Here is a 27,500-nt window from a genome sequence, read left to right as displayed (position 1 = left end):
TGAACTGTATTAACCTGACTATAAACGTTCAGGTATACACAGTTTTGTGTGTTGGTCCGTTATACTTCCGGATGGCAATGTTATGAGCTTCTTAGCCAAGCGCATACTATCTATAGTTCATAATATACCAGTCCTTCTTCCTCTGTTGTTTTCAGTTCTCACTTAGTTTTTTAAATATGTCGATCTTCAATGGAGAATTATTTTGTTCTTAATTTTTGCATACATAATTTTTTTAAAAATTATTTTCTTTCTTTTTTTTTTTTTTTTTTTTTTTTTCAGAAAGAGATTGAGCAGGCTTTGGAGACGGTCTGTTCCGTCGTCCCATCCTCACTTCAAAAATCATGTGTGGTATTCATTGATGAATTTTCACCCCAAATTTTGGATTTCCTTATGCAGGAATTCAAACCACACATGATTTGTAGGCAGCTCAACCTTTGCCCTGCTTCAAGTAAATATAATTTTAAAAAAAATAATTTACTGTATGTATGTATTTTATTTTCAAGTCATATCAACATAAGAACATTATTATCCCAATGTGACATAGAACTATTTGTAAACGTGGTTGTCAGACCTCCAGAATATTCGGATTTCCATTTTTTTAAAATAAAATTTGACACCTTTGTTTGTTACATGTTTAAATTGTTTTGGGAGATGATATTTTTTCCCCTTGTAAATCATCCCTCTGTTATGTATTGTTATATTTGTTATTTTGAATATATAATGTAAACATTTGAGTGTGTTCTTCTTAGTGGGATCTTGTGCTGGTGTCTGGGGAGATATTTAGGTGATTTCAAACTAAGTACTTTGATAGTGTGCTCTTGGAATCTACATCTGTTTCCTATTTGAACCAATTCCTCTTTGTCTGCCTTATTCTTGGATGCTTTATTTGTAATTCTAAAACTTTTTACTATCCCATATTCTTCCTTTTTACTGGTCCTGATATGACCTAAATGTGTTGCAAGCTCCGGAAAACCCTTTAAAAAAAACACAAAACAAATCCCTACATTTTTTTTATCATCATGTCTCCAAACTTCTCAGGTTTTTAACTCGCCACCCATTGGTGCCCATTGTATAATAAAAGAACTAAGAGAGATGATTTGAAATATCAGGAACTGCGGTAACAAAAGTCAATTTATTTTTTCATTAATATCTGCTTGTCTTCCCATCAGTGCAAGTAAAGAAAGAGAAATGGAATGGGTTGGACTGTGAATTGTGTAATACGGTCATTGGTATATTGGAATCGAAGCTTTCCTCCAAGCCTTCTGAGGTAAGTATTAAAGTGATTCTAGGCTGCTAGAAGCTGTGGACTGTAATAAGTAATAAACAAACATTGAATATAACAGCTTAAAAAAAGAACAAAATACCAAACACAGAACGTTTTGTCGTCTATCTGGAATTTAGTAATGTATTATGACTTTAATGTTTTTTGTTGTTGACTGAAGAAGGGTTTTGAGCCCAAACGTTCTGTGTTTGGTATTTTGTTATTTTTTTAAGCTTTTGTATTCAATTTTGTTTATGACTTTTACCTGCCTGAACAATAAAAACTTTTAAAATCAACCTTTAAATAGATGGCTTATGACGATGATGATATGATGATGAAGAAGGTGATGATGTCAATAACAATGATGATGATGTTTATTAAAGCATTTCAAAATCTGTATACTCTTTATCAGAAATATAAGCATTAAGTTGTTCCAATTATCAGTTTGCATCCGTTGTGTTATGAAAGCATGACTAACTGGAAGTGGAAGTCACGAAGTCTTAGGTTCAATCCTTGACAGAAGCTGATTTTTGTGGGATGATTACATCTTGGGTGCTTACCTTTTTTTTTTTTTTTTTTGCCTTCTCTGGCATGGTCTTACACACACACTATTTTTTATTTCAGTCTTGCAGCAGTTCCTGGTCCCTAATTTTTCCCTCTCACAATTCTCCTTAATAATGTCGTAACCCTCTCCTTACCAACTATAGGAAAATCGTCACATTCGTTACGATACAACCAACCTTTTTCTTATTCAAGTTTCTCTTTGTACACCATAAAATTTAAAGAAAATGAACAGTGTGTTGTAGAGCATGTTTTGCTAAAGAAATTATGTATCACAAGAACTTTACTGCTATTGTTTTTGGGTGATAACAAATATATTTTTGTGTTAGTTTGGTGTGAAGTTTTAGGGAAAATCCTGAAAATGGCTGGTAAGGAGAGAGTTAAAAGGTCTTTGAGCTAAAATGTTTAATTAATTTATTTATTTATTGATTATTTTTGTTTTGTTTTCGAAAGGCTGAGATAGAGTCTCTCCTGGATAAAGTATGCAGTGAATTGCCAACGTATCTACAATCTGCATGTGATGGCTGGGTGGAAGCTAACACCCCCATGATTGTCAAATATATTCTGCAGGAATTGACAGCTAAGGAAATCTGTCAGAAACTTGGCATGTGCCCTAGTCAGGTCAAAGGTAAGGCTTCCTCTTAATTTAGACTTTCAGAAGGGTAACATCCTGTCTCCTCCAAGAGCTAACGCTGGCTGTTTTCATTCGGCTATGTGGTCTTGTGGTATGACGCGCCTTTGGGTTTGAATCCCACTTTGAGTTACATTTTTACTGCATTTGATTTTTTCTATTCCTTCCAGAAGTTGAAAAATGTACTGATTTTTTTTCCCTCATGGTACTAATAATATACTTTATTTGAAGTGGGACATGGTATTCGATCTTTATTTTTTCTGCTAGTTGAGTCTAAGTGGATTAGTGTTTTGAAGAAATTCACATAGTTTGTGACCAAAGAAAGCAAAATGAAAGAAAATAGAAGGATTTGAATTTGGACATCTGTTGTACTTATTTAAGATATTTTTTTCTGGATCGGAGTGCATTTCATAAATATTTGATTCTTTAATTCCACACTTTTCAATGTTTTCCCCATCAGAGCACCAGAAAGACAACGTTCAAGGGGCTTCATGTGTCCTGTGTAAATTTGTCATGGACAAACTGAAGACCTTGATAACTTCATCCTCTACTGAGGTAATTGTTCAATTCATTGTTGTAAACGTGTTGTAAGCCTCTTTGTGTATTGCTTATGTCAGGAAACAAAATATTCTCTCAGTTTATTTGGGAATCCCATTGGTTGAGTTGGTAGAAGACTGTCCTGACTACTAAAGGGACTGATATAAATCCTGGGAGCCTTCAAGATCCCCTGCAGATTTCATCCTGCTTCTTGTAAGGGGAGACAAGTATCAACAATTTTGTGTTACTCTTTGGATAGGGCGCTGCAGACAACTTTCTTACAGACCCGTATACTCAGTTTCTAGTGGATGAACAGAGAAAGATGGAGTGTGGATGTGTGATCAGTGGCTGGATGGGTGACAGGGTAAAATTCTGGTCGTGACATGGTTTCCTTTACACACATTAACTCACTGGACTGAGGGGTGAATAAGTCCCTGGCAATAAGTAGTGTGAGATATTTTTAAGAGTCATAGTACAAAAGATGCCTAACAGGCGACTTGCACTGTATGAAATGTTGGGACTGGTAAATCAGTGGAACTACATTATAGTAATGTTCATATTTTAAAATTTAGATAGATTTCTTATAAACCTGTAAACTCTCATTTTCATGGTTTTCATCGCTTTGCCTAGATTGAGAATAGACAAGAAAAGCAACCCTAATGAGATGCCCACAAACCTACTGTTCGTACCAAAATAAACATTTTATGTTGTTTGTTATGTTTCCTTATTAGAAGGCATTAAGAGCAATTCGTAATTTAAGATATTTTTTTTTCGTATTAAGACAATTCTCATAATTTATTTAAATCAATTATCCAAACATTTTCATTTTTGTTTTTCAACCAGGCTGAGATAGAGACGGCCTTGGAGACTGTTTGTGGTCTTCTCCCAGAATCCATGAAAGATGAATGTGATTCTCTAGTGAAAGAATATACCCAAACCATCATCCAGCTGATTCTAAATAATGTCCCCACTGATGAGATTTGTCAGCAGCTTGGATTGTGCTCATCAAATTTGAAAATAAGTAAGCTATGGCATCTTTCATAATTTTCTTTGTATTTCTTCTTCTTCTTTTTCTTCTTCTTTTTCTTCTTCTTCTTCTTCTTCTTCTTCTTCTTCTTCTTTCTTTCTTTCTTTTCTTTTCTTTCTTTCTTTCTTTCTTTCTTTCTTTCTTTCTTTCTTTCTTTCTTTCTTTCTTTCTTTCTTTCTTTCTTTCTTTCTTCTTCTTTCTTTCTTCTTCTTTCTTCTTCTTCTTCTTTCTTTTCTTCTTTCTTCTTCTTTCTTCTTCTTTCTTCTTCTTCTTCTTCTTCTTCTTCTTCTTCTTCTTCTTCTTCTTCTTCTTCTTCTTCTTCTTTCTTCTTCTTCTTCTTCTTCTTCTTCTTCTTCTTCTTCTTTTTAAGTCTGCTACTTCTTCTTCTTCTTCTTCTTCTTCTTCTTCTTCTTCTTCTTCTTCTTCTTCTTCGTCTTCTTCTTCTTCAAATTTGAAGATACCTCAGACCACAATATTTTTCTTTCATTGGAGATGTAGGACTATTCCAGTGCCTCAATGTCGATTGTATGAATGAGTACCAGTGAGCATTCACTATCTTAAGAATACGAATTGCTACTGTCAATTATGAGTACCAGTGGGCATTCGCTATCTTAAGAATACCAATTGCTACTGTCAATTATGAGTACCAGTGGGCATTCGCTATCTTAAGAATACCAATTGCTACTGTCAATTATGAGTACCAGTGAGCATTCACTATCTTAAGAATACCGATTGCTACTGTCAATTATGAGTACCAGTGAGCATTCACTATCTTAAGAATACCAATTGCTACTGTCAATTATGAGTACCAGTGAGCATTCACTATCTTAAGAATACCAATTGCTACTGTCAATTATGAGTACCAATGAGCATTCACTATCTTAAGAATACCAATTGCTACTGTCAATTATGAGTACCAGTGAGCATTCACTATCTTAAGAATACCAATTGCTACTGTCAATTATGAGTACCAGTGAGCATTCCTTAAGAATACAAATTGCTACTGTCCATTTCTGGATAAACTCTGGCTTTATGGCTCTATGGTTCTGAAGGACGACTTTTTATTTCTCATTCTCTCGAATTCCTTGAACCAATTTCAATCACTGAAATTTATACATTTCTCTATTTTTTTTAATTGTTTTTTTTGGGTACATTTCACAGATTCCTCATCTTAATAATTTGTCCGAGCAAGGATGAGAAATATATGTGTCACTGTAGAAGTTATCTGTTGTAGTACTTTAAAATATTTTTTCTGGATTGGAGAGCATTCCATAAATATATGATTGTTTAATTCTACACTTTACAATGTTTTCCCCATCAGAGCACCAGAAAGACAACGTTCAAGGGGCTTCATGTGTCCTGTGTAAATTTGTCATGGACAAACTGAAAACCATGATAACTTCATCCTCTACTGAGGTAATTGTTCAATAGCTTGGATAATCAGGCCTGTAAATCTTCCGTCTATTGTCAGATTTCCGACTGTACGAGTTTGCTCTATTTAAAAAAAAAAATAATAGTAAAAACAAAATTCATAACGTCAAAGAACAGAATCAATAAAAAAGAAAATAAAAGACTTTTATTTCGTTCCTCGAAAAAATTGATTTTATTCCGCTTCAAATGCCGACTTTAAAAAATAAATTTTAAAAGTTTTCATTTGTCGCATCAAAGACAAAACAAAACTTGCCGTCTATCTGTTAGCTATGATATTATCATGCCACCTCCACGCTCCGCTAGACGTGGATGTATTCACCGTGTGGCTACTGTGCCACAGCCAGCGAAAGTGGGTCGTGAAGTTCGCGCGAGTCGTCTTCACGAACACACCTAGTCAGTAAATAACGGACGCACAGAAGTTTGTCGAACTGGACCGGAAGGTTTCTTTCTATTATGTTACCGACACACATGCATATCTCCAGTTCTTATTTCTCAGTCTCTATATTTCTTTGGTTCCGTCCGGATGTGAGACGGAAAAAAAATAATGCGAAATAATTATTTTTCTTCGAAAGCTCTCACACGACCGCACCACCTCCTCTTCTTCTTCTTCTTCTTCTTCTTCTTCTTCTTCTTCTTCTTCTTCTTCTTCTTCTTCTTCTTCTTCTTCTTCTTCTTCTTCTTCTTCTTCTTCTTCTTCTTCTTCTTCTTCTTCTTCTTCTTCTTCTTATAAGAATTAATCCAAATAAATGAAAGAATCAGCGTAAACATTTAACACAAACAGGAGGGAAGATATGCATCATTAAAAAGGGTAGGAATGTTCTCTTCCTTTCATTTTACTAACTCAGACCTGGGCCCTCAAATAATTGGGATTTTTTTTTGGTACCATACAATAAGGACCTCGTTATAAATAAGTAGGGGAAAGTGGCATGATTTGACTAGTCAATTGATGTGTCAGTGTCATGTCTGTGTTGTGTCCATATTTTTTGTTCTGTTGTGTCTATTTTCGCCTGTTCAAAAAGTTCCGACAATTTTTTCACCAACCAACTACAGGCCTGGATAATTCGTTGTTATAAACGTGTTGTAAGCCTCTGTATAACATTTATGTCAGGAAACAAAATATTCTCTCAGTTAATTTGGCAATCCCATTGGTTCAGTTGGTAGAAGACTGGCCTGACCACTAAAGGGACTGATATCAATCCTGGATGAGATGTCCACAAAGCTACTGTTCATGTTTTATGTTTCCTTATTCGAAGGCCTTAAGAGTAATGGGTAATTTAAGATATTTTTGCTTTATATTAGGACATTTCTCATAATTCATTATAATCCAAACATTTTCATTTTTGTTTTTCAAACAGGCTGAGATAGAGACGGCCTTGGAGTCTGTTTGTGGTCTTCTCCCAGAATCCATGAAAGATGAGTGTGATTCTCTCGTACAGCAATATACCAAAATGATCATTCAGCTGATTTTAAATAATGTCCCCGTTGAGGAAATCTGCCAGAAGCTTGGATTGTGCTCATCAAATTTGAAGATAGGTAAGCTATGGCATCTTTTATAATTTTCTTTGTATTATTTCTTCTTCTTCTTCTTCTTCTTCTTCTTCTTCTTCTTCTTCTTCTTCTTCTTCTTCTTCTTCTTCTTCTTCTTCTTCTTCTTCTTCTTCTTCTTCTTCTTCTTCTTCTTCTTCTTCTTCTTCTTCTTCTTCTTCTTCTTCTTCTTCTTCTTCTTCTTCTTCTTCTTCTTCTTCTTCTTCTTCTTCTTCGTCTACTGTCTGCTTCTTCAAATTTGAAGATTCCTCAGACCACAATATTTTTCTTTCATTGGAGATGTAGGGCTATTCCAGTGCCTCAATGTCGATTGCTGGGTGGGGTTCCTGACCTCCCATAGCGGGCAGGGAAGTACATACTGTGTCTTCTATCACTTATATCCATTTTCCAACATGCTTTCTGTCTTTGTCTTGGAATGAGATTACTTGGTTTTGTCCTGGCCCTGGCTGGAGTCCTAGCTGGGAGGGAAACAGTCAAATGCATAGTTATTGTTTTGAGAGATATTTTTTTCCTTGTAAATCATCTCTCTGTTATGTATTATATTTATTTTTTTGAATGTATAATTTAAGCATTTGAGTGTGTTCCTCTTTGTTGGATTTTGTGCTGTGTCTGGATGAGACTTTTAGGTGATCTCAAACTAAGTACATTTGTGGTATGCTCTTGGAATCTACATCTGATCCCTATTTGTTCTCAGTTCCCCTATTTCTTACTTTTTCTTGGATGCTTTAATTGTAATTCTAGAACTTTTTGCTATCCCATTTTCTTCCTTTTTACTGGTGCTGATATAACCTTAATGTGTTGCAAGCGCTGTAAAACCCTTTAAAAAAAAAATCAATGTCGATTGAATGAATGAGTACCAGTGAGCATTCGCTGTCTTAAGAATACAAATTGCTACTGTCCATTTCTAGATAAATTCCGGCTTTATGGCTCTATTGGTTCTGAAGGACGACTTTTTATTTCTCATTCTCTCGAATTCCTTGAATCGATTTCAATCACTGAAATTTATACATTTCTCTATTTAAAAATTGTTTTTTGGTACGTTTCACAGATTTCTCAATTACTAATTTGTCCGAGCAAGGATGAGAAATATGTGTGGCACTGTAGAAGACATCTGTTGTAGTTCTTTAAAATATTTTTTTCTGGATTGGAGAGCATTCCATAAATATTTGATTCTTTAATTCTACACTTTACAATGTTTTCCCCATCAGAGCACCAGAAAGACAACGTTCAAGGGGCTTCATGTGTCCTGTGTAAATTTGTCATGGACAAACTGAAAACCATGATAACTTCATCTTCTACTGAGGTAATTGTTCAATAGCTTAGATAATTCATTGTTATAAACGTGTTGTAAGCCTCTTTGTATAACATTTACGTCAGGAAACAAAATATTCTCTCAGTTAATTTGGCAATCCCATTGGTTCAGTTGGTAAAAGACTGGCCTGACCACTAAAGGGACTGATATCAATCCTGGATGAGATGTCCACAAAGCTACTGTTCATGTTTTATGTTTCCTTATTCGAACGCCTTAAGAGTAATGAGTAATTTAAGATATTTTTGCTTTATATTAAGACATTTCTCATAATTCATTATAATCCAAACATTTTCATTTTTGTTTTTCAAACAGGCTGAGATAGAGACGGCCTTGGAGACTGTTTGTGGTCTTCTCCCAGAATCCATGAAAGATGAATGTGATTCTCTTGTACAGCAATATACCAAAATGATCATTCAGCTGATTTTAAATAATGTCCCCGTTGAGGAAATCTGCCAGAAGCTTGGATTGTGCTCATCAAATTTGAAAATAAGTAAGCGATGGCATTTTTCTCTCTTATTTGAAATAGTGATAGAGATGGCCCAACATAGTTTGGTTGCCTGTTTAGTTTCTCACACTAAATATGTGATGATTAAAACTTGAGCTTTTATATAGCGCAATATCCACTAAACATGCTCAACTATGCACTGAGCGAGGCTCAAACCGAGGACCTTCCGATCTGAAAGCGAGTGTCATACCACAAGACGACATGTTTGACAACTCTGCACTTGCTCTTACAATGTTTATGTGGATCGGAAAGTGTCTAAACCAAAAATGAAAGCTGCATGATTCAACACGTGAGTAAAGAAGTACTCCTCACCGTGTGAAATACAGAAATGGGTTTGCATCAAACTGGTGCAGTCCATTTAACAGTGCTGATGGTTTTCCTCGGATCCGCGGAAATCCGCGATTTTTGGAGTCCAGAGGAGGAATTTCCTCCTTTTAAAAATTACATTTTCTCGAAACAATGTGCTAGCAATGAGAGAGCTGATGTGTGGTGGAACACACAGGTGCAGTTTCCCACTCTCCAGAAGTTAGCTAGAGTATCAATGATAGTCTATCATCTCAATTGCTATAAAAGTGGGGTTTAGTGCAGTAAAAATGGGGCTTAAAGGCAATCGTTCAACATTTTCCTACTTTTTCACTTTTTGTCACCATCAGCACTGATTAAACCACATTAAGCACTGCTTATCCAGGTCTTCAAGTGCCTTGCCTAGACAAACACTAAAATCCATTTTTTGGTCTAAGCAAAAGAAGAAAAGCTAAAGAGGAATTTGAAATTATGAAGTCATGAAGAGAAAAAAGTCTTATTGCTTCTGTTGTGTGACCTGGACGGGGTGAAAGAGAGAGTGGGGTGAACCTTGGTTTCCTCCTTCCACTTCTAATCAAAGATACAAGCAGACTGTATTCTGATTCTTATCACCACTTGTCCGAAGTTTAGAAAGCTGGGATGGGAAATGACAACCATCTGAATAGCAATATTTATAGTATTTTTGTAGACATTAGCAAATGTGCTTATAGGGAATGAGATTAGCGGAAGAGTAGTGTCCCTTGATTGGACGTCACCGGTGAAGAAGTTATTTGTAAACAAACCAACTACAAGCCAAGCGCTCCAAATACAAAATTTATTATTCATATATCTGTACAAAAATGCATTTCATAATCAACGTTATGCATTTTTGTACAGATATATGAATAATAAATTTTGTATTTGGAGCGCTTGGCTTGTAGTTGGTTTGTTTACAAATAACTTCTCCACCTACTCTTCCGCTAATCTCATTCCCTATATGATATATTTGTGAGCTTTGTGTGTATTGTATTGTGTTTGAGTGTTTCATGAAGTCAGTTTTAATTTTAATGATTGCAGACATCTCATCATTAACACCGACAAGCCTATTGTTATATAATTAATTGTGTGTGGCCAAGCCTAACTTAATGAATGATTTTGTTGATAATATGAGAAACAAAAGTACATATGCTTTTCCTGGGAAAAAAGTCATTTCTGCCACCTCAACCTCTTTTTATCTTGTTTCTTTGTTGTAGCTGCTGTCTCTAGTCCATATAACATTGCTGGTCTTACAACTGTTGTATATATTTTCCCCTTTAGCTTTGCAGAAATTTGGAAATTCCAAGTCATACGAAGAAAATACTTCATCACAATGTATAAACGTTTACTTGCAAAACAAACAAACAAACAAACAACAAAAAAAAAAAAACACACACACACACACAAAAAGCTATGGCCTATGGTTTTCTGATCTGAAAGTTGCCAGCCTAACAACTATCTATTCATTTATTTTTACACTACGGCCTGACATCGGATCTTTACTGAGCCAGTTATATCAGGTGCTATAATAATAATAATAATAATACACATTTATACAGCACTCATTCCAGTGTAAAACACAAGCTCTGGGCACTTTACAATATGAATTATCAATTTTAAGTGAAAAAAAAAATAAAATAAAAAATAATAATAATAATAATTCATAGTCATAGCCAAATCAAGGATTCATAGAGTCAATAAAAGCAAATATAGTAAAAATGTGTCTTGAGATTCTCAAAGGTAGGTAAAGACTTACACTCCCTCTATAAAGTTTAATTCCGTTTTGCAATGTCTGTGTTTAAGCCTTTCAACCAAAATCAATCATTAACAATTGATACATTTGCCTACAGGAGTTGATATGACCACCGTTGAAGGATGCACCCTGTGTGAATTCGTGTTGGAAGAGGTCAAAGGCTTTGCTCAAGCCAAATCCACAGTGGTAAGTATTAGAAATCATCATCTTTATTATTAGTAGTATTATTAGTAGTATTATTATTAGTATTATTTTTATTATTATTATTATTATTATTATTATTATTATTATTATATCATCATTATTATTATTCATCATCATCATCCTCATTATCATTATCATAAATATTTATTATCATTATTGTATTATATTATTATTGTTATATTATTATTATTGTTATTTTATTATTATATTATTATTATTATTATTATTATTATTATTATTATTATTATTATTTTTATTATTTTTTTTTTAATTATCATTATTATTATTATTATTATTATTGTTATTATTATTATTATTATTATTATTGTTATTATTTTTATAATTATTATTATTATTATATTATTATTATTATTATTATTATTATTATTATTATTATTATTATTATTATTATTATTATTATTATTATCATCTCATTATCATTATCATAATAATATTATTATTATTATTATTATTATTATTATTATTATTATTATTATTATTATTATTATTATTATTATTTTTCACAGATGCTTGTTACAGAGGCTTTTGAATACGTCTGTCGTCAACTACCAGCAGAAATGAGAGCCCCTTGTCAGGACATTGCTATTATGTATGGCCCTGACCTGGTGACCTTTCTGACCGGCAAAATCGCCCCCAAGCAATTCTGCCAAGTTCTAAAGCTCTGCCCTCCCCCAAAGCCTATGGATGGTATTGGTAAAATATATTTTTTTAGAAATAAAGAATTGAGCTTTTATATAGTGCAATATTCACTAAACTTGCTCAAAGCGCTTTACAAGGGGTCCTTGACCAACAGCAACATTTAACATGTAGGATGGGACATGACACCTGTTAGGCGATATTAGAATTTTTTTGTCGGACAGAAATAACGCTGTTAATGGCCAGGTACTCATTTTACACCTGAGTAGGGTGAGAGAATGTGAGTAAAGAGCGAGGCTCGAACCCAGGACCTTCCAATCTGAAAGTGAATGTCATACCACTAGACCACATAGCCGCAAATATAATTTTGAAATATTCTTTATTAATGTTACAGGGTCTACCTAAAAAAGGAAAATAGACAGTTATTTTTGTCTGTTTATTTTTTCAAATTTGCTATATTTGATACATCTTTGGGGGAGCGTGGCTCAGTGGTACGGTCTTTGCTTCGTGCCTGAAAGGTACTGAGTTCGATCACCCGCTGTTGAGCTCTGTGCCCCTGAGCAAGTCACCTCGCCCTAGCTCAGTGTGCAGCATTGTGCTGCAGCTGACACCTGGATTATTCCAGTCTTCCTTCAGAATAGACCCCAGAGACAAATGTCCCCTATGGGATGAATAAAGGAAATTTTCTTTTATTTATTTTTTATCTTAGTATGTATTTGTAAAACTGGATTTTTAGTAGTTCTAAGGCTCTGAAAGTATTTCACAAATTGTCACCAAATTGTGCACGGTATTTACAATTGACATGAAGATGGTTTTAGTGTATTGTGGGATTGATTAGACAGTGTGATGATTTTATAGAAAAATCAAATTTGTTTCGTCAAATCCCGTTGATGCAGATGCCATCACTTTTATCATGTGGTTTGTGTGTCAACCGTCTGGTTATCAAGGATGAGAATAAGACGCGAGTATTTGCATTGAATCTATTCCAGCTCATGGTTCCTCTCATTATTTTGAATGCAATTTCTTTAAAATTTAGATGAACCATCGAAATCTATAAGATATTAAATGCAGGATATATCTCTCTGTATCAAAATAAAAATCTCCATGGAGTTCTCTCTCTTACGAAGTCCAAAAATGTATTGTCTATTAAGACAATAGAAATTGAGTTCAAATTTTATTCAACACTTGAATCATAAATTTTGAGTTGATTAACCCTATCCTTACCAGCCATTTTCAGAATTTTTCCCAAAACTTCACACCCACCTTACACAAAACAGACATTTCTTACTCAAACAGAAAAGCAACAAGCACATTCTATACATAATATTGTTCGACAAAATGGGCTCTGTTACAGAATGTCAAGTTTTTATAGCTATAGCAAAAAGAAATTAAATCTGGATGAGAAAAATGACAGTTGCATCGTAACAAATGTGACGATTTTCCAATAGGTGGTAAGGAGAGGGTTAACTTATCATCAGGTTCATTGGACAGTCAGCTGTGCTTGTTGGAATATAAAAGTGCCTAAAAGAACCAATTACTAAGGAGAGAAATAAAGGAGTAAGAAATGGATTTATAGAAACATTACAAAACAGTGTTCCAGCCTTTAGTCAAAGAATTGTGTGGCTATCTGGTCTTGTGGTATGACACTGACTCGCTTTTGGATCAGAAGGTCCTGAGTTCGAGCCTTGCTTGGTGCATAATTGAGTCCTTGGAAAAGGCTCTTTACCCGCATTCTCTCACAGTGCTGTGGTGTAAAATGAAAGCCTGGCTGTTAACAGTGTTGTCTCTCGGAAATTGCAATATCACCTAACAGGCATCATGTCTCGTTCTACATATTACATGTTGGTCAGGGACCCCTTGTAAAGCGTTTTGAGCACATTTCGTGGATATTGCGTTATATAAAAGCTCGAGATAGTTTTATTAAAATTTTAACTATTGTGCTACTGTACTATGGAAATTAACATAGATCAAGACTAATCTTTTGAGCCATCAACTATCAAATCAGTCTGGTAATTAAGTCTGTAGGTATGCGTAAATGAATCTGGATACAGGGTTTGACAGATAGCGATTCCCAGCATCCAAGGGTGGATCATTTTGTGTAAGTAGATTTAATTTTATAAATAATCATTTGAGTCAACGGGTGATAGAATTACCCTTGATTTAAAGAAGATTTCAAAATTACTAGTATATCAGTTTGTAAAAAATAGTTTTATAATTTTTAGATTTGCTTGTAAATCTGCACTCATTGGCAAAAATTTAACATTGACTGCATGGAAGGATTTTGACCCCTAACCCTATTTTTCAAAATAATAAATTATATTTCTCTCTTCTTAATATAGTTAAACCAACGGAAGTAAGACAACCCTCTCAATCTTTGTCATTCAAATCTGAGCAAGAGTTGATTACGACAACGGCTGCTTCTCCCATGCCTGATTGTTCTGCCTGTAAATTTGCTTTGTATGAAATCCAAACGGCGTTGAGCTCTCCATTTTGGCAGGTAGAATTTGACCTTTTGTTTCATTTTGAATGAATTCACATTTTTTTAAAAACTCAGAACAATTTTTTTTTATTATTTGCTAGTATTTCTTCTGCATTTGAAACAACAAATAATATGAATGAAGTGTAAGTTTAATTATTGTTATAGCTCATCATTTATGATTTAAAATGGCATGGGAGACATTTATTTTTGTTATGTATTTATCCCTTGTTTTTGTTTGTGAATGTGTTAGTTTGTGTTTGTAATACCACATGTCAAATGACTGACTATAGTAATTTCAATTTTTTCAATTCATAAAATTTATTATAACGCAAGCATTTGAATTCCTAGCATCGTATAATTATAACTTGCTGGTATTGTAGGATAAAACATATTTTTAACAGTTGAAAAATACAATTTTTACAGACTTTAAATCAAACCAGACATGACATTCAAACATTAAATCTGGCCGTATGCCATCATCATCATCATTGCCTTTTTCACCCTGGGTCAGGGTATAGGCCACAGACAAACAGTTTCCATCCTTCTCTATCCTGAGCTATCTTTTTTATCTCATTCCAGGTCTTACCACTTCTCTGTATACCAGCTTCTTTAATTCTTCTCCATGTTCCTCGTGGCCTTCCCCTTGATCTTCTGCCCTGAGGATTCCAGTCCAATACTTTCTTTGTTATAGTGGAGTCATTCTTTCTCAGCGTGTGTCCAATCCACCTCCATCGTCTTCTTCCTATTTCCTCTCCCACTGGTTTCTGCTGTGTTCTTTTCCATACTTCTTCATTTTTTATTCTATCCATCCATTTTATTCTGACCGTATGCCATGCCATGAAATAAATCGTCCTTCTTATCCTGCTTAACTACAATGCTGGTTTTCGAATGCTTTACTATTTTTGTTCTCCAAGTATACAGTTATACAATGCTTATGATGCATGATTTTGTGTGGCATGTATGTTATTTTTGAACAAAAAACAGTGTTGTTTCACATGAAGGAAAGTGAAACATGTCAATAAAAAGTCTCTCTCAGGATCTTACTACCAGTATGCTTTGACAGCGGTTGGAACCCAAGGAACTTTTATAAAGCAGTAATCGAAAGTGTCTTGTCATTTTGTATATTTTTTTTTTTCACCAATAAATCACAACACCTGATTGCACATGAAATAGAAATATCGGCAAATTATACCAACAAAACAAGACGGCAATACCAATAATTGTAATAATAATTAGATGATGCCATTATTAAACACAAGATATACAACAATGGTAATAACAACAATACTTACAAGGACAAATTTAAAATCTCATAAGGATATTACTTGTTGTGGTATTAACCATTACCATTTCACATCAAAGGTAGATTGTCCCCTAAACACTCAATTCACCAGCTTAATTCCCATTAAAATGAAAAATAAAACTGCCAAGTTTAAGCATCACACAACATCTATATAGTGGACTTTTCATTGTATTTTTTTTTTTTAATCAACTTATAAAAATATATGCACTTCCTCCCCCCTTTCTATTATGATCAACAAAAGCTAGTAAGAACCCTTAACTCAAAAGCTATTTTTGAAGATCAGCTAAAATATCATGTATTTATTTTATCCCTGACTTTTATTATTATTATTATTACTTTTTAAAAATGAAATACGCTCTTTTATTTTTGGAAAGTTAACATCGCCCATTCTATGCACCAGTGGTTTGATTCCCCCACAATACACGTGTCATTGCCTTTCCCTATCATTTTCTTAACTTTTTCTCTTGAGATCTTGTATTGATACATCGTTTATTTCTCTTTATCTTTGGTTACAGGATGAATCTCCCAAAATACTGAATCTGCTTTGTGACCGCATCGAGCAATGGCCAGATGTCTGCAGGTTTATGGTCAAACAGAATTTGCCGAAACTCATCAACGACGCTCGTGGATTTAGATTCCCCATTGAATTTTGTCAGGACCTCAAACTTTGTGAAGCACCAAAAACAGGTTTGTTGTGATTTGTTGTTGATTTGTTTTCTTTTCTTCGTTGTGATTATCAATATGATCCCCTTCTCCTTTCAGTATTCTCTCTTCAGTTTTAGGCATGCCCATGTGTCCTCACCACACCCACAGTGGTGATTATCTTCAGCTGCACTGAGTTTAAATTGAATTGAACTTTTATACAGCGCTATATCCACTAAACGTGCTCAAATCACTTTACAAAGGGTCCCTAACCAACAGCAACCCATAACATGTAGAACGAGACATGACGCCTGTTAGGCGATATTACTAATTTTTTTTTCAGACAGACACAATGCTGTTAACGGCCAGGTATTCATTTTACACCTGAGTACAATGTGAGTAAAGAGGCTTTTCCAAGGACTCAACTACGCGCCAAGCGAGGCTCGAACCCAGGACCTTCTGATCTGAAAGCGAGTGTCATACCACTAGATCACATAGAGTTGTGACTTGTATGACAGAAGTTGAAATTGAAATATGCTCAGTCATGAATCATAGTTTCAAGATATTCCTATATGTCAATGAGTTTTTGTCTGGTTACACTTTTTTCCCCACAAACTACTTAAAACGGTCACTTTCATTACACATTTTAAAATTTTATAAGTAGGGAAGTATTAAACCTCTCCTACCACCCGTTGGAAAATCGTCACATTCATTACGATCCAACCAGCACTTTTATCATTCAGATTTCTTTTGTAAATCACACAATTTAAAGAAAAATTATTTATTATAGCTATAAAAACGTGACACTGTGTTATAGAGTTCATTTTGCTGATCAATATTATGCACATAATGTATTTGTTGCTTTTCTGTATGAGTAAGAAAAAAAACTATTTTTGTGTTGGGTTGGTGTGAAATATTGAGGAATATTCTGGAAATGGCTGGTTAGGAAAGTGTTCAGTATTGTTTGTGATTGTATAATAATCCTTTAACTAAACCACATTTTGCACCCAATTATGAACCCAAATTTCTGTACAATTACATAAATAAATGATTAAAAGATTTACAACTACCTCCTTCAGGTACCGTCACAAAACTGTCTCCCAAGAAAAGATGCAACCTCTGTAACAGATTGGTCCGATACATCGGCTACTCCAACACCAGACGTCCGTTAGATCCAGAATCTGTTTGTGGTTTCTTAACTTCTAAAGACCAGAAGCCCCACGTAAGCTTGAGAAACATTTGTTGATTATCGCGAGCATTTTACTGTCTGCACTCTCTTGAAATCAACAACTTATCGAGCTCTGAACAATGTACAAAATCATTGCCTTTAAACTTAAAGAAATTATAGAACTAGGAAATCATCAGCCCTACATTCTTAGTCAAATATAATCGTTTAGACTCTCTCCCTCCCTCTCTCTCTCTCTCCTCTCTCTCTCTCTCTCTCTCTCTCTCTCTCTCTCCTCTCTCTCTCTCTCTCTCTCTCTCTCTCTCTCTCTCTCTCTCTCTCTCTCTCTCTCTCTCTCTCTCTCTCTATATATATATATAATAATAATAATAATAATAATAATAATAATAATAATAATAATGGCATTATTGTAATAATAATAATAATTATTATTATTATTAACATTTTGATAAAAATCACAATGATAAGAATAATATTGTTCAGGACTCCCTCTACACGCAGTCTGACATTTACTAAAACAGATGGAATTTCATCATAAGACCTCCCTGTTGATTTATGTGTGTCCAATTGATTAAAGAATTGTTTTTTATTTTTTTATATTCAGTGTCTCTCACTTGTCCAAAACTACGCATCACTCCTAGAAGAACTGCTGAAGAAGCACCAAAACCCTTTCGTGGTTTGCCAGGTATGTGTATATTTAACCCCCAAAAAATAAGAAGAAGAAAGAGTCACATCATATGTTGAGCTCTAATTATCCCTAAATTGGCCAAGTTCTATTACTTTCTGATTGTTTTCAAATTTTAAAAATATTCACAAGAATTTATCATAGCAGTAAATTCACAATTCCAACACACAGTTTCTTCCCAAGAACCATCAAGGAATGGAACACTCTATCACCAGAAATCCTAGACATTACCAACAACAACAAATTTGGTCAACATTTATCTTTCAACTCAATAACACAAAAATGGAGAAAGTCACCGCATAATTGTATAAAATCTGCAGTGATGGGCAATTCGCATTATGCAATCTAGTTGAAAGGTGTGTTGTGACGAGGCTTCCAGGCGAGTTTGCGACGGTGCACGAGTGCGGTGAGGAATTTGCTGATTGGGTCGTCATAACATAGTAGTGTGAGCACCATTAGAAGCTGCTGCCTTTTGCAGATAAAGATGTTGAACATGAACTTGAAATGCTGTAGATGTTATATCGACTGAAATTTAATTGGACTTTATCATTGGTTGCTATTTTTGGGAAGTACAGTGGTCTGCCGGGTGATAGACCCACTGACTCAGTCACTGCCGGGTATATAAAGGTCATAAAAAAACACCCCACTTTTCTACACCTGGAATGTTTTTTTATACCTGTCTCTTTAATCACAAAGTGAGTGTTCTACCATTGAGCTCTCACAGTTTTCACCAAGATATGCAAATCACTTTTCAGTGGGAGCCTAGGTAGCATCTCATTAACAACTCTTTATGGCTGGGTCTACAATTATAGTCAGATGAATAATGAGAGAAATTGTCCGTCAAACGAGCTGTCACGAAGGAGCAGAAAGGATTAGCAGACAATTTGTGTGTGCTTACATTTGATCTTATTTTATTTATTTAATTATTTATTGATTATTTATTTATTAACTTATTTACTTATTTATTTGTTATTTATTTGTTTCTAAATTTATTTATTTTATTTGTTTATAAGTTAATGTATTTATTATTATTATTATTATTATTATTATTATTATTATTATTATTATTATTATTATTATTATTATTATTATTATTATTATTATAACTTTATTATATTTATATATTTTTATTTATTTATCTATTTAATAGTTTATTTACATCCGTTTTGAAGCTGTGTTAGATTTTATATCTTTCATCATGTCCAGGTATTTAAATAGCTCTAGTTAGTTAAAGAGTTGGCACTATGAAATAATTCAATGTATTCATTTGATTTATTGTTATTTTCGTTTCTAATTCATTTCCTCCAGACCGTCAATGTGTGTCCCAAGAAGCCAGCACCAAAACCTTTCGTTATACAGCTTAAGACTGGGTTTTAACAATCGTGTGAATTTGTTTTCCAATGTCTTTGATAGTATGCAAGTCTGAAACTGTTCATTAAGTATGCAATTCAATCATTATGTCGCTTTTGATTTTGAATACTTTTTTGGTTTTGTTTTGTTTTGTCATTTTTTGATTCTTCTCCTTTTTTTTCTTAAGTCAACCTATCACTTTATTCACTGCTTGTATATCTTTATACTGCCCTAGGGAAATTGAGTTAATAGAAAATATACAAATATGAAATCTATGTTTGGTTAAATCTTTAATTTTGAGATGCAGCTTTGTATTCAGATATAATTTACTCTATCGAAATGAAATATACAAGAGGTGGAGATTGGTTCCAGTTTTTAGACATAATACACGTTTATTCATCAATCTTGATTATTATGAAATTCCATTCTCTACACTTTACTCTGTCAGGCATTTTAGTCAAATAAGAGATCGTTACTTTACTCTGTCAGGCATTTTAGTCAAATAAGAGATCGTTACTTTACTCTGTCAGGCATTTTAGTCAAATAAGAGATTGTTACTTTTCTAACCAACGGAGTAACAGTTAATATTAACAATTTATTTATTATCCTTCATGATATCGAAAACTCAGATGACGTTTAATGAATGATTGATGTTCGTGTGCAAGTTGATTCTCCCGCCCCCCCCCCCCCTCTTTTCCAAACTTTGATTTTGTCCACTGATGGAATTTCTATTTTGGAATTGTCCCTGTTGTACAGTGTTTTTTATTTGCTGACCAGCCATGGAAAAATATTGCCCTCCGATTGACTGCATATTGCACATGATGGGATAACTCTGGTTGTCCTGTTGATGTGTTGTAAAGAACAATTCCTCTTTGGATAGTAAATGCCATTGTTATACTCATCTGTGTTTGTGTTTGTGCTCATGCGCAGAAGGTTGTATGTGTTTCTATAAAACTGGGAGCAGGAAGTGGTGCAAGATAAAAATCTAAAAGGCTGTTAGCATGACAAAAATAGAATTCATGAAAAAGAAAACCGTCGCAAAAAAATCAGCCTTCTTCGACTGATTTTTGCAATTTTTGGGGGATTCTTGTTGGGTTTTTTTTTCTTTTCTTATTTATTTTCGGCTTTGTCTGCACTGTCACGTTTAAATCTTTTCAAATATGTGTGTGTCTGTGTGTCTTTGTGTCAGTGTGCATTGTGTGATCAGCAATTGAATTTTAAGTGGAAAAAAAAGAGAATGAACATTCCTAATGTATGACTTCCTTAATGATGATGTAATGTGGGCGTATTGTGTATGATATATTTATATAATATTGATTATTGAATTTCAATTTGGATCAACTTGAAATGCTGATGTCCAGTGCTTTCACACCTTTGAGTTTTAATGGCCATTCTGATTCACAACTTCATTTTGTTTTGATCCTCTGCCCATTTTCTAATTATTCTTAGTTATAAAAAATTATAACTTCTTATCTTTTGCCACTTTGGTTCCATTCGAAAAATATTTTGAGTTTTGTCTTGAAGCACAAGTTATGATTTTCATGTTATTCCCTCAACCCCCTCCCCCCCCCCCCCCCCCCTTACCCCTACCCCCTTCCCATTTATTTTATTTTTAAGAATTTCTTAAAATGTATTAAATTATTAAATTATTTTTGTACTCATATTTTAAGCACAAAGAAATATTTTGACCATTTTATGTTTGTGTTGAATAAGAAATGTCAACGACCGTTTGAACTCAAAGAAAACCATTTTTGTATAAAGCTATGATAATGACATAAACAGTATAATGTTTTACATGCAATGACAGTTTGATTGTTTTTACTCCATCGTTTTAACATGAATGAACATTGAACTGATTTGTCGATTTCCCATTCATGTGAAACCAAGAGTTAAAACAGTAGTGTAGCAGATGCTTTACAATTATTTTTTAAAAATACACTTGAAAAATGGCTTGTGTCTCCTGTCGACGTTTGTTTTTGGCTTGTTTTGTTTTGTTTATCCTTTTCTCTGTGTTGGGGTGGATGGCACGTTCAGGTTTTCATGACAGCTTTTACTGTTATTTAACTTTAAATTATTTATTACTTTTTACGTCATGGTGAAAATCCAAGAACCAGTTTTATTTTCCACTGACTCGTTTTCATGTTTGTTCCATGATTTCATAAATTGTTCTAATACATGACGTGTAAAATCAATGACCAGTTTTCCTAATACGATACCTAGATTATAAAATAAGATTTCACGATTTGTTTCGATAGACATATAATACGTAAAACCTGTAATTAAATTCCAGGAAATGTTGAATTGGTATTTAAGATTTATCAAAATGTTCCATGAATTGTTTTGACCTCTAATACGAAAAATCTTTTTTAAAAGTAGCAAGATATTTCTTTGACAAGTGATATGTAATAAAATGAAATTATGAAGATAAAAGATACATAAATGTCATGGTGCCTCGCTTTGTACAATAAAATATAATTTTTTTATAAAATCATTATGAAGTAGTTTGTTTGTTTTTCTTGCTTGTTTTTTTTTTTTTTTTTTTTTTTGGGGGGGGGGGGGGGGGGGGTTATCATTGTTTAGTCTTGGTTCTTTTTGTCATGGGTTTTTGTTTTTGTTTGGGTTTGTTTGTTTTTTTTAATATTATTTTAGGGCAGTTGGGCACTATTAGGTCATTTCAGCGACGGTAAAAAGGAAAATGATAGAGAGGAAAATTTGTTGATCTAAATTTAAAAGTACCCAAGGAAATGCAAGACAAAATAGGAATAGTTAAAATAGGGAACAGAAGATTCGACGAGGAATCTACCAACCAATGTGTCCATTTTGACATGACCACGTCCTAGCCAGGCACAAGCAAGGAATCCCATTATGAAGAGTACGCTCAAGTGTTTACAAAGTACAAAACAGTAATAAATAACCAATAACAATAATACTGTAGTTAATAATAGATGATTTACATGGAAAAAGATATCCTCTCTCATAAAAAAAAGATACGAGACTGACTGTATCCCTCCGAGGAAAGTTAAGGATCCCCACCAGGACCAGGAAAAGAAACCCGAGCAATTTCATTCTAGACACCCCCCCCCCCCCTCGTGGCCTTCGTAAAGTTATGGCCTGACACTGACCAAAAAAAATGACGTCAATGACGGTGGCTCAATTGGTAGAGCACTTGCTTCACATTCAAGGGACCGAGATTAATCCCGGGTGACGTCGAGATAGACTAGCATCCTATCCAAAGGGTAGAAAGCAGAGTCTATTTATAGATGTCACTGGTAGCAAGCAATTGCTATTGTCGGTTTCACGGTATCGTAACCCGAGATAAACTCCGACTCCAATGGCTCGGAAAGGCTACTTTTTTTTTTTGGGGGGGTTTGTTTAAGGATTCTGTGTGTGTGTGTGTGTGTGTGTGTGTGTGTGTGTGTGTTTTGGTGTTGTTTTTTGAAAAAATGTTTTACACCTTTTGCAATGTTCAATGCATATATAATGTCATATCGCAATCTTGAAGGCTAATCAAGAGCCTAATCTCTGATACGGCCCATGTCCAGCCTTTGGTTGTGACGTAATTAAATCAGATGTGTCGTTAATCAAGGAATGGCTACCGTCGGCCATCAAGTGGGAACGCCTCTTCAGATCTCCAACTCCGACCATGCAAAGTCCAACGGGACGGCTCCAAGTATCAAGTGCTAATACACGTATCACAAAGTCCATAAAGCCTTCGTCACCAGATACGTCGAATCCTTTCGCTCCCGGTCCTTTGTCACGAAGGGACGGTTGACTTGGCACACAGGTATTTCAATGTCGGATTCTAACTTTGAGTTCATTCGTTTGTGACGGGTTTGTTTTGTTTTTGTTTTGTTTTTGTTCCCCCTATTTTCTGTATCTCTTCGTTTTTAAATAGGTAGGGACATATTTTCATGCTGGTCTTTTTGAAATTAATTGAAATGGCTAAGAATCGGTTATTTAATCGAATGATTTAGTACGAGTATTTCTTTTATACTATAAACTCCACTTTAGAGATCAAATGTTATTGTGTAAATGAAGACAAAGAATGTATAAAACATACATAGGTCTGTACGGCCGTACTCTACAGATAGTGCGCGCTTGGCTAAGAAGCTCACAACATTGCCATCCAGAAGTATAACGGACCAATACACAAAACTATGAGTAACATTGAACTTGTAAAGTCTGGTTAATACAGTTTAGTGAGAATTACTCATAAACGCGGATGGCAAAAAAACCAATAACAAATACCTGAGTGACGTCAACTTCATTCTACCTATAGATAGTATGCGCTTGGCTAAGAAGCTCACAACATTGCCATCCGGAAGTATAGCGGACCAACACTCAAAACTATGAGTAACCATGAACTTTTATAGTCTGGTTAATACAATTTAGTGAGAATTACTCATAACCCATAAACGTGGATGGTAAAAACAATAACAAAGACCTGAGTGACTTCATCTTCATTCTACTCTTGGACTGTAAGATGGTCTTTCAAATATTATAGATAGTATGCAGATGACGTCACTCAGGCCTTTGTTATTGTTTTTGCCATCCGCGTTTGTAAGTTGTTCTCACTAAACTGTATTAACCAGACTATAAAAGTTCATGGTTACACAGAGTTTGTGTGTTGGTCCGTTATACTTCCGGATGGCAATGTTGTGAACTCCTTGGCCAAGCGCATTCTATCTATATGGATCGATTAAAATGACCCTCATCTAATGGCAAAAACTCTCAAACCTGGGACTCTCGGGTTTAAGAGTTTTTGCCAAGATGAGAGTCATTTTTATTGATCAATCGAGTTTTTTGACCAAAATTTTAAATAAGGGTTTTTCTGCAGTTCTATAAAGTGTTTCATTTTAAAGTTATATAGATTTAGTATATTATTAACCATTTGCTTCGATTGTTGTCTGAGATACGGTTTCTTGAAAATTATAATCTCTAAATTCTGGACATGCCCAATAAAAATGGAAATAACTGTAAACTATCTATTTAACTTTGGAAATCTATCCCTACTAAGACAGACATATGGTCCACCGGCTTTGTGAAGAGCACGACACTTCTCACAACATAACGATTAGATTTAACACAATACATTCATTTCTTTGTGCCTTGTTTTAGGCTGGAAACTTTTACTTTATGCTAATGTATTTGCAATGTGGTATTTAAGGTAGAGATTAAATTTTTATTTAGGAGAACTTGATGTAATAATTCTCCAAATCACTCGAGCATTTTACATAAGTTGTCAGCTCCTGTACTCACAGAATCGCCCTATTCATTAAAAATTAGATTTAATAGAGGTCTGCAAATTCTATCATTTTCCCGTTACATATAACATGGAATATTAAACGGCAATGATTTAACAAATCGTTGACAACGATGTATTCTCTGTCTTTTCCACAACCACCATACAAATAAAGTTTCTCATGTTTGCTCAGCGCCATTTTTTCTTTAAACAGTCGGATTGAGTCGGGCTGTGCTATGGAGTCACCACTTCCGACCTCGCTGCTCGTCTGTTTCGCGGCAGCAGCCTCTTATGGTTCACACTATTATGTTATGACGATCGACCCAATCAGCAAAGTCCGGTCCGCATTCGTGCACCGTCGCAAACCCGCCGGGTAGCATCGTCACAACACACCTTTCGACTCGATGCTCTGCCGTCTCGGGTTCGCGGCGCACTTCAGTGTGCGTTGCAGTATATTTTCAGCCTTAAACCATTTATCCAGCTCTTTGTTATTGTTTTTAGACGTCCAGTTGATTAATTAGTTCACGCATAAAAATATATCAATCAGATCATAAACGGTTATGGTTATTTTTTCACAAGAGTATTTTGAATTTTATTCACGTGGAAAATTCATATTTTAACCGTTTTGAGTCTCTTCATATTAAATTACTTCATGAAAACATCCATTTCAATATAATCACTTTGTACAAACCACCATCATCCAAACATAGTGATTTTTTACATGAATTTGAAACATTCATCGGCAACAAAGCGCTGCTTTCTGGAAATCTGCTTGTTGTTGGAGATTTTAATATTTACACGGACGATATGAACAACGCGACAACTGATTCTCTGAATAATATAATCAAATCACTCTGGTCTTTGTTATTGCGTTTTGTCATCCGCGTTAATGAGTAATTCTCACTAAATTGTATTAATCAGACTATCAGCGTTCAAGGTTACACACAGTTTTGTGTGATGGTCCGTTATATTTCCGGATGGCAATGGTGTGAGCTTCTCAGGCAAGCACATACTATTTATAACACATAATGGTCCCAGATTCTTGTCGAAGGTTGCTTGATGTGTTCCATGTGTTGGTTTCCATTCCACAGGATATTATTGCATGACAAAGGATATCATTTGACTATTGGGACCACAAGATAGAAGATTCGACCATTTTCATCATGAGAGAAGCTTGCATACTTTTGTTTTGTCTCATAGTGGCCACAGGTAATTTTATGCAACATTTAAGCTCTTCCCCAATTATTATTTTAATGGGTTTTTGTAACAAAAATTGCAAAGGCATTTATCAAGCAATGACAAATCTTACTTGGGAAGCGATTGGTTATGGTCCTTCCGAGAATTATATGTAACTATGGAGACATAATATACAAACATTGCGAAACCTCGAAAACCTTGAGGGATCGCATACACGGGTCACACTTTTCAGCATGGTTTCAAATGATAATAAATTTCCTTTTGCTTTTTACTTTTCGGTGTCCGATGACCATGTAAAAAAAGCTAGAGAGAGAATACGTGGGAAGGAAAGTATTGGACTTACAATTAGCGGGAAAGAGGGAAAGGGGACGTCCAAAGACTAGATGGTTGGATAAGGTAAAGGACGATATGAAAGAACTGGGCCTGGAGGAAGATGATGCTCTGAACCGAGATGCACGGAGATGTGGCATTCATTGTGGCAATCCTGCAAAATGTGGAATAAGCTGAAAGTAAGAAGAAGAAGGTGTCCGTGACCACAAGAACCAGTCCATGTCGTCAGCTAATCTGTTATCAAAACATCTGACAATCACGAGAATTGACCACAGATAAAGTAAATTCCTTCACGTTGATATGACCTCATTATCTCGCCCAGTTCTATGTATTGTAGGTAGTACATTCAGCCTAATCTCACACCTTTGATATTATAAGCTGAATAGTGGAGTTGCGTGAAAGTATTCTTATTTTACGATAATAATAATAATAATAATAATAATAATAATAATAATAATAATAATAATAATAATAATAATATAATAATAATAATAATAATAATAATAATAATAATAATAATAAATAATAATAATAATAATATAATAATAATAATAATAATAATATAATAATAATAATAATAATAATAATAATAATAATAATAATAATAATAATAATAATATAATAATAATAATAATAATAATAATAATATATAATAATAATAATAATAATAATAATAATAATAATAATAATAATAATAATAATAATAATAAATAATAATGATAATAATAATAATAATATATAATAATAATATAATAATAATTAATAATAATAATATAATAATAATAATAATAATAATAATAATAATAATGATAATAATAATGATAATAATAATAATAATGATAATAATAATAATAATAACAATAATAATAATAATAATAATAATAATAATAATAATAATAATAATAATAATAATAATAATAATAATAATAATAATAATAATAATAAGACAGAACACATTCATAAGCTTATCAACAAGTCATTTTTTTTCTTTGGATATTTATCCAAAAACAAATTTTGCCACATTTCTATGGTTTTCTACCAACTGAGCTATATAGTTACACAGTGTACTTTGATAAATAGATATCTAAAATAAATATAGATTACATGAATAAAAATGACAAGCACTGCATGAAATTGACATATATTTTGTCGTACTTGTGTGTGAGAAAATGAAGCATTGGGAAGCTCGTAAATTTATATTGATTAATTGGGGAGCAAGCACTGGGATGAGATAAAGATCCGACCTTAAATTTACCATTATCAACCCTATTGACTGAAATTTATATAAGATACACAGATTTTCACGCAAATACATGTATGTTGAAAATATATTGGACATACTTC

General features: G+C 33.9%; 2 protein-coding genes across 4 annotated transcripts in view; both read left to right on the top strand.

Moving 5' to 3' along the window:
• Positions 1-21,878, top strand: part of LOC144973764 (uncharacterized) — a 127,264-nt gene extending 105,386 nt beyond the window's left edge. The window contains exons 57-72 of one of the 2 annotated variants that reach the window (XM_078916646.1): positions 280-448; positions 1,170-1,267; positions 2,276-2,450; positions 2,914-3,008; positions 3,834-4,011; positions 5,339-5,433; positions 6,804-6,981; positions 8,202-8,296; positions 8,618-8,795; positions 10,979-11,067; positions 11,613-11,793; positions 14,082-14,239; positions 16,040-16,211; positions 17,246-17,388; positions 17,957-18,037; positions 19,346-21,878. In XM_078916646.1, coding sequence (XP_078772772.1) covers positions 280-448; positions 1,170-1,267; positions 2,276-2,450; positions 2,914-3,008; positions 3,834-4,011; positions 5,339-5,433; positions 6,804-6,981; positions 8,202-8,296; positions 8,618-8,795; positions 10,979-11,067; positions 11,613-11,793; positions 14,082-14,239; positions 16,040-16,211; positions 17,246-17,388; positions 17,957-18,037; positions 19,346-19,414 — 2,154 coding nt within the window. In that variant the 3' untranslated portion in view covers positions 19,415-21,878. Of the gene's footprint in view, positions 1-279; positions 449-1,169; positions 1,268-2,275; positions 2,451-2,913; positions 3,009-3,833; positions 4,012-5,338; positions 5,434-6,803; positions 6,982-8,201; positions 8,297-8,617; positions 8,796-10,978; positions 11,068-11,612; positions 11,800-14,081; positions 14,240-16,039; positions 16,212-17,245; positions 17,389-17,956; positions 18,038-19,345 lie in introns of both variants that reach the window. The other variant, XM_078916644.1, reaches the window with a different exon arrangement.
• Positions 21,879-23,095: 1,217 nt separating this feature from the next.
• The window catches only part of LOC144973765 (uncharacterized), a 50,171-nt gene continuing 45,766 nt past the window's right edge, over positions 23,096-27,500 (top strand). Inside the window, exons 1-2 of one of the 2 annotated variants that reach the window (XM_078916647.1) lie at positions 23,096-23,171; positions 25,721-25,838. In XM_078916647.1, the coding sequence (XP_078772773.1) occupies positions 25,793-25,838 (46 nt within the window). In that variant the 5' untranslated portion in view covers positions 23,096-23,171; positions 25,721-25,792. Of the gene's footprint in view, positions 23,219-25,720; positions 25,839-27,500 lie in introns of both variants that reach the window. The other variant, XM_078916648.1, reaches the window with a different exon arrangement.

Source organism: Berghia stephanieae, chromosome 5 (genome assembly GCF_034508935.2).
Source record: "Berghia stephanieae isolate SIO BIC M18660-M18661 chromosome 5, UCSD_Bste_1.3, whole genome shotgun sequence".
In the NCBI taxonomy this organism is placed as follows: domain Eukaryota; kingdom Metazoa; phylum Mollusca; class Gastropoda; order Nudibranchia; family Aeolidiidae; genus Berghia; species Berghia stephanieae.
The sequence above is the reverse complement of the archived record's forward strand: the minus strand, read 5'-3'. Positions and strand labels throughout refer to the sequence as shown.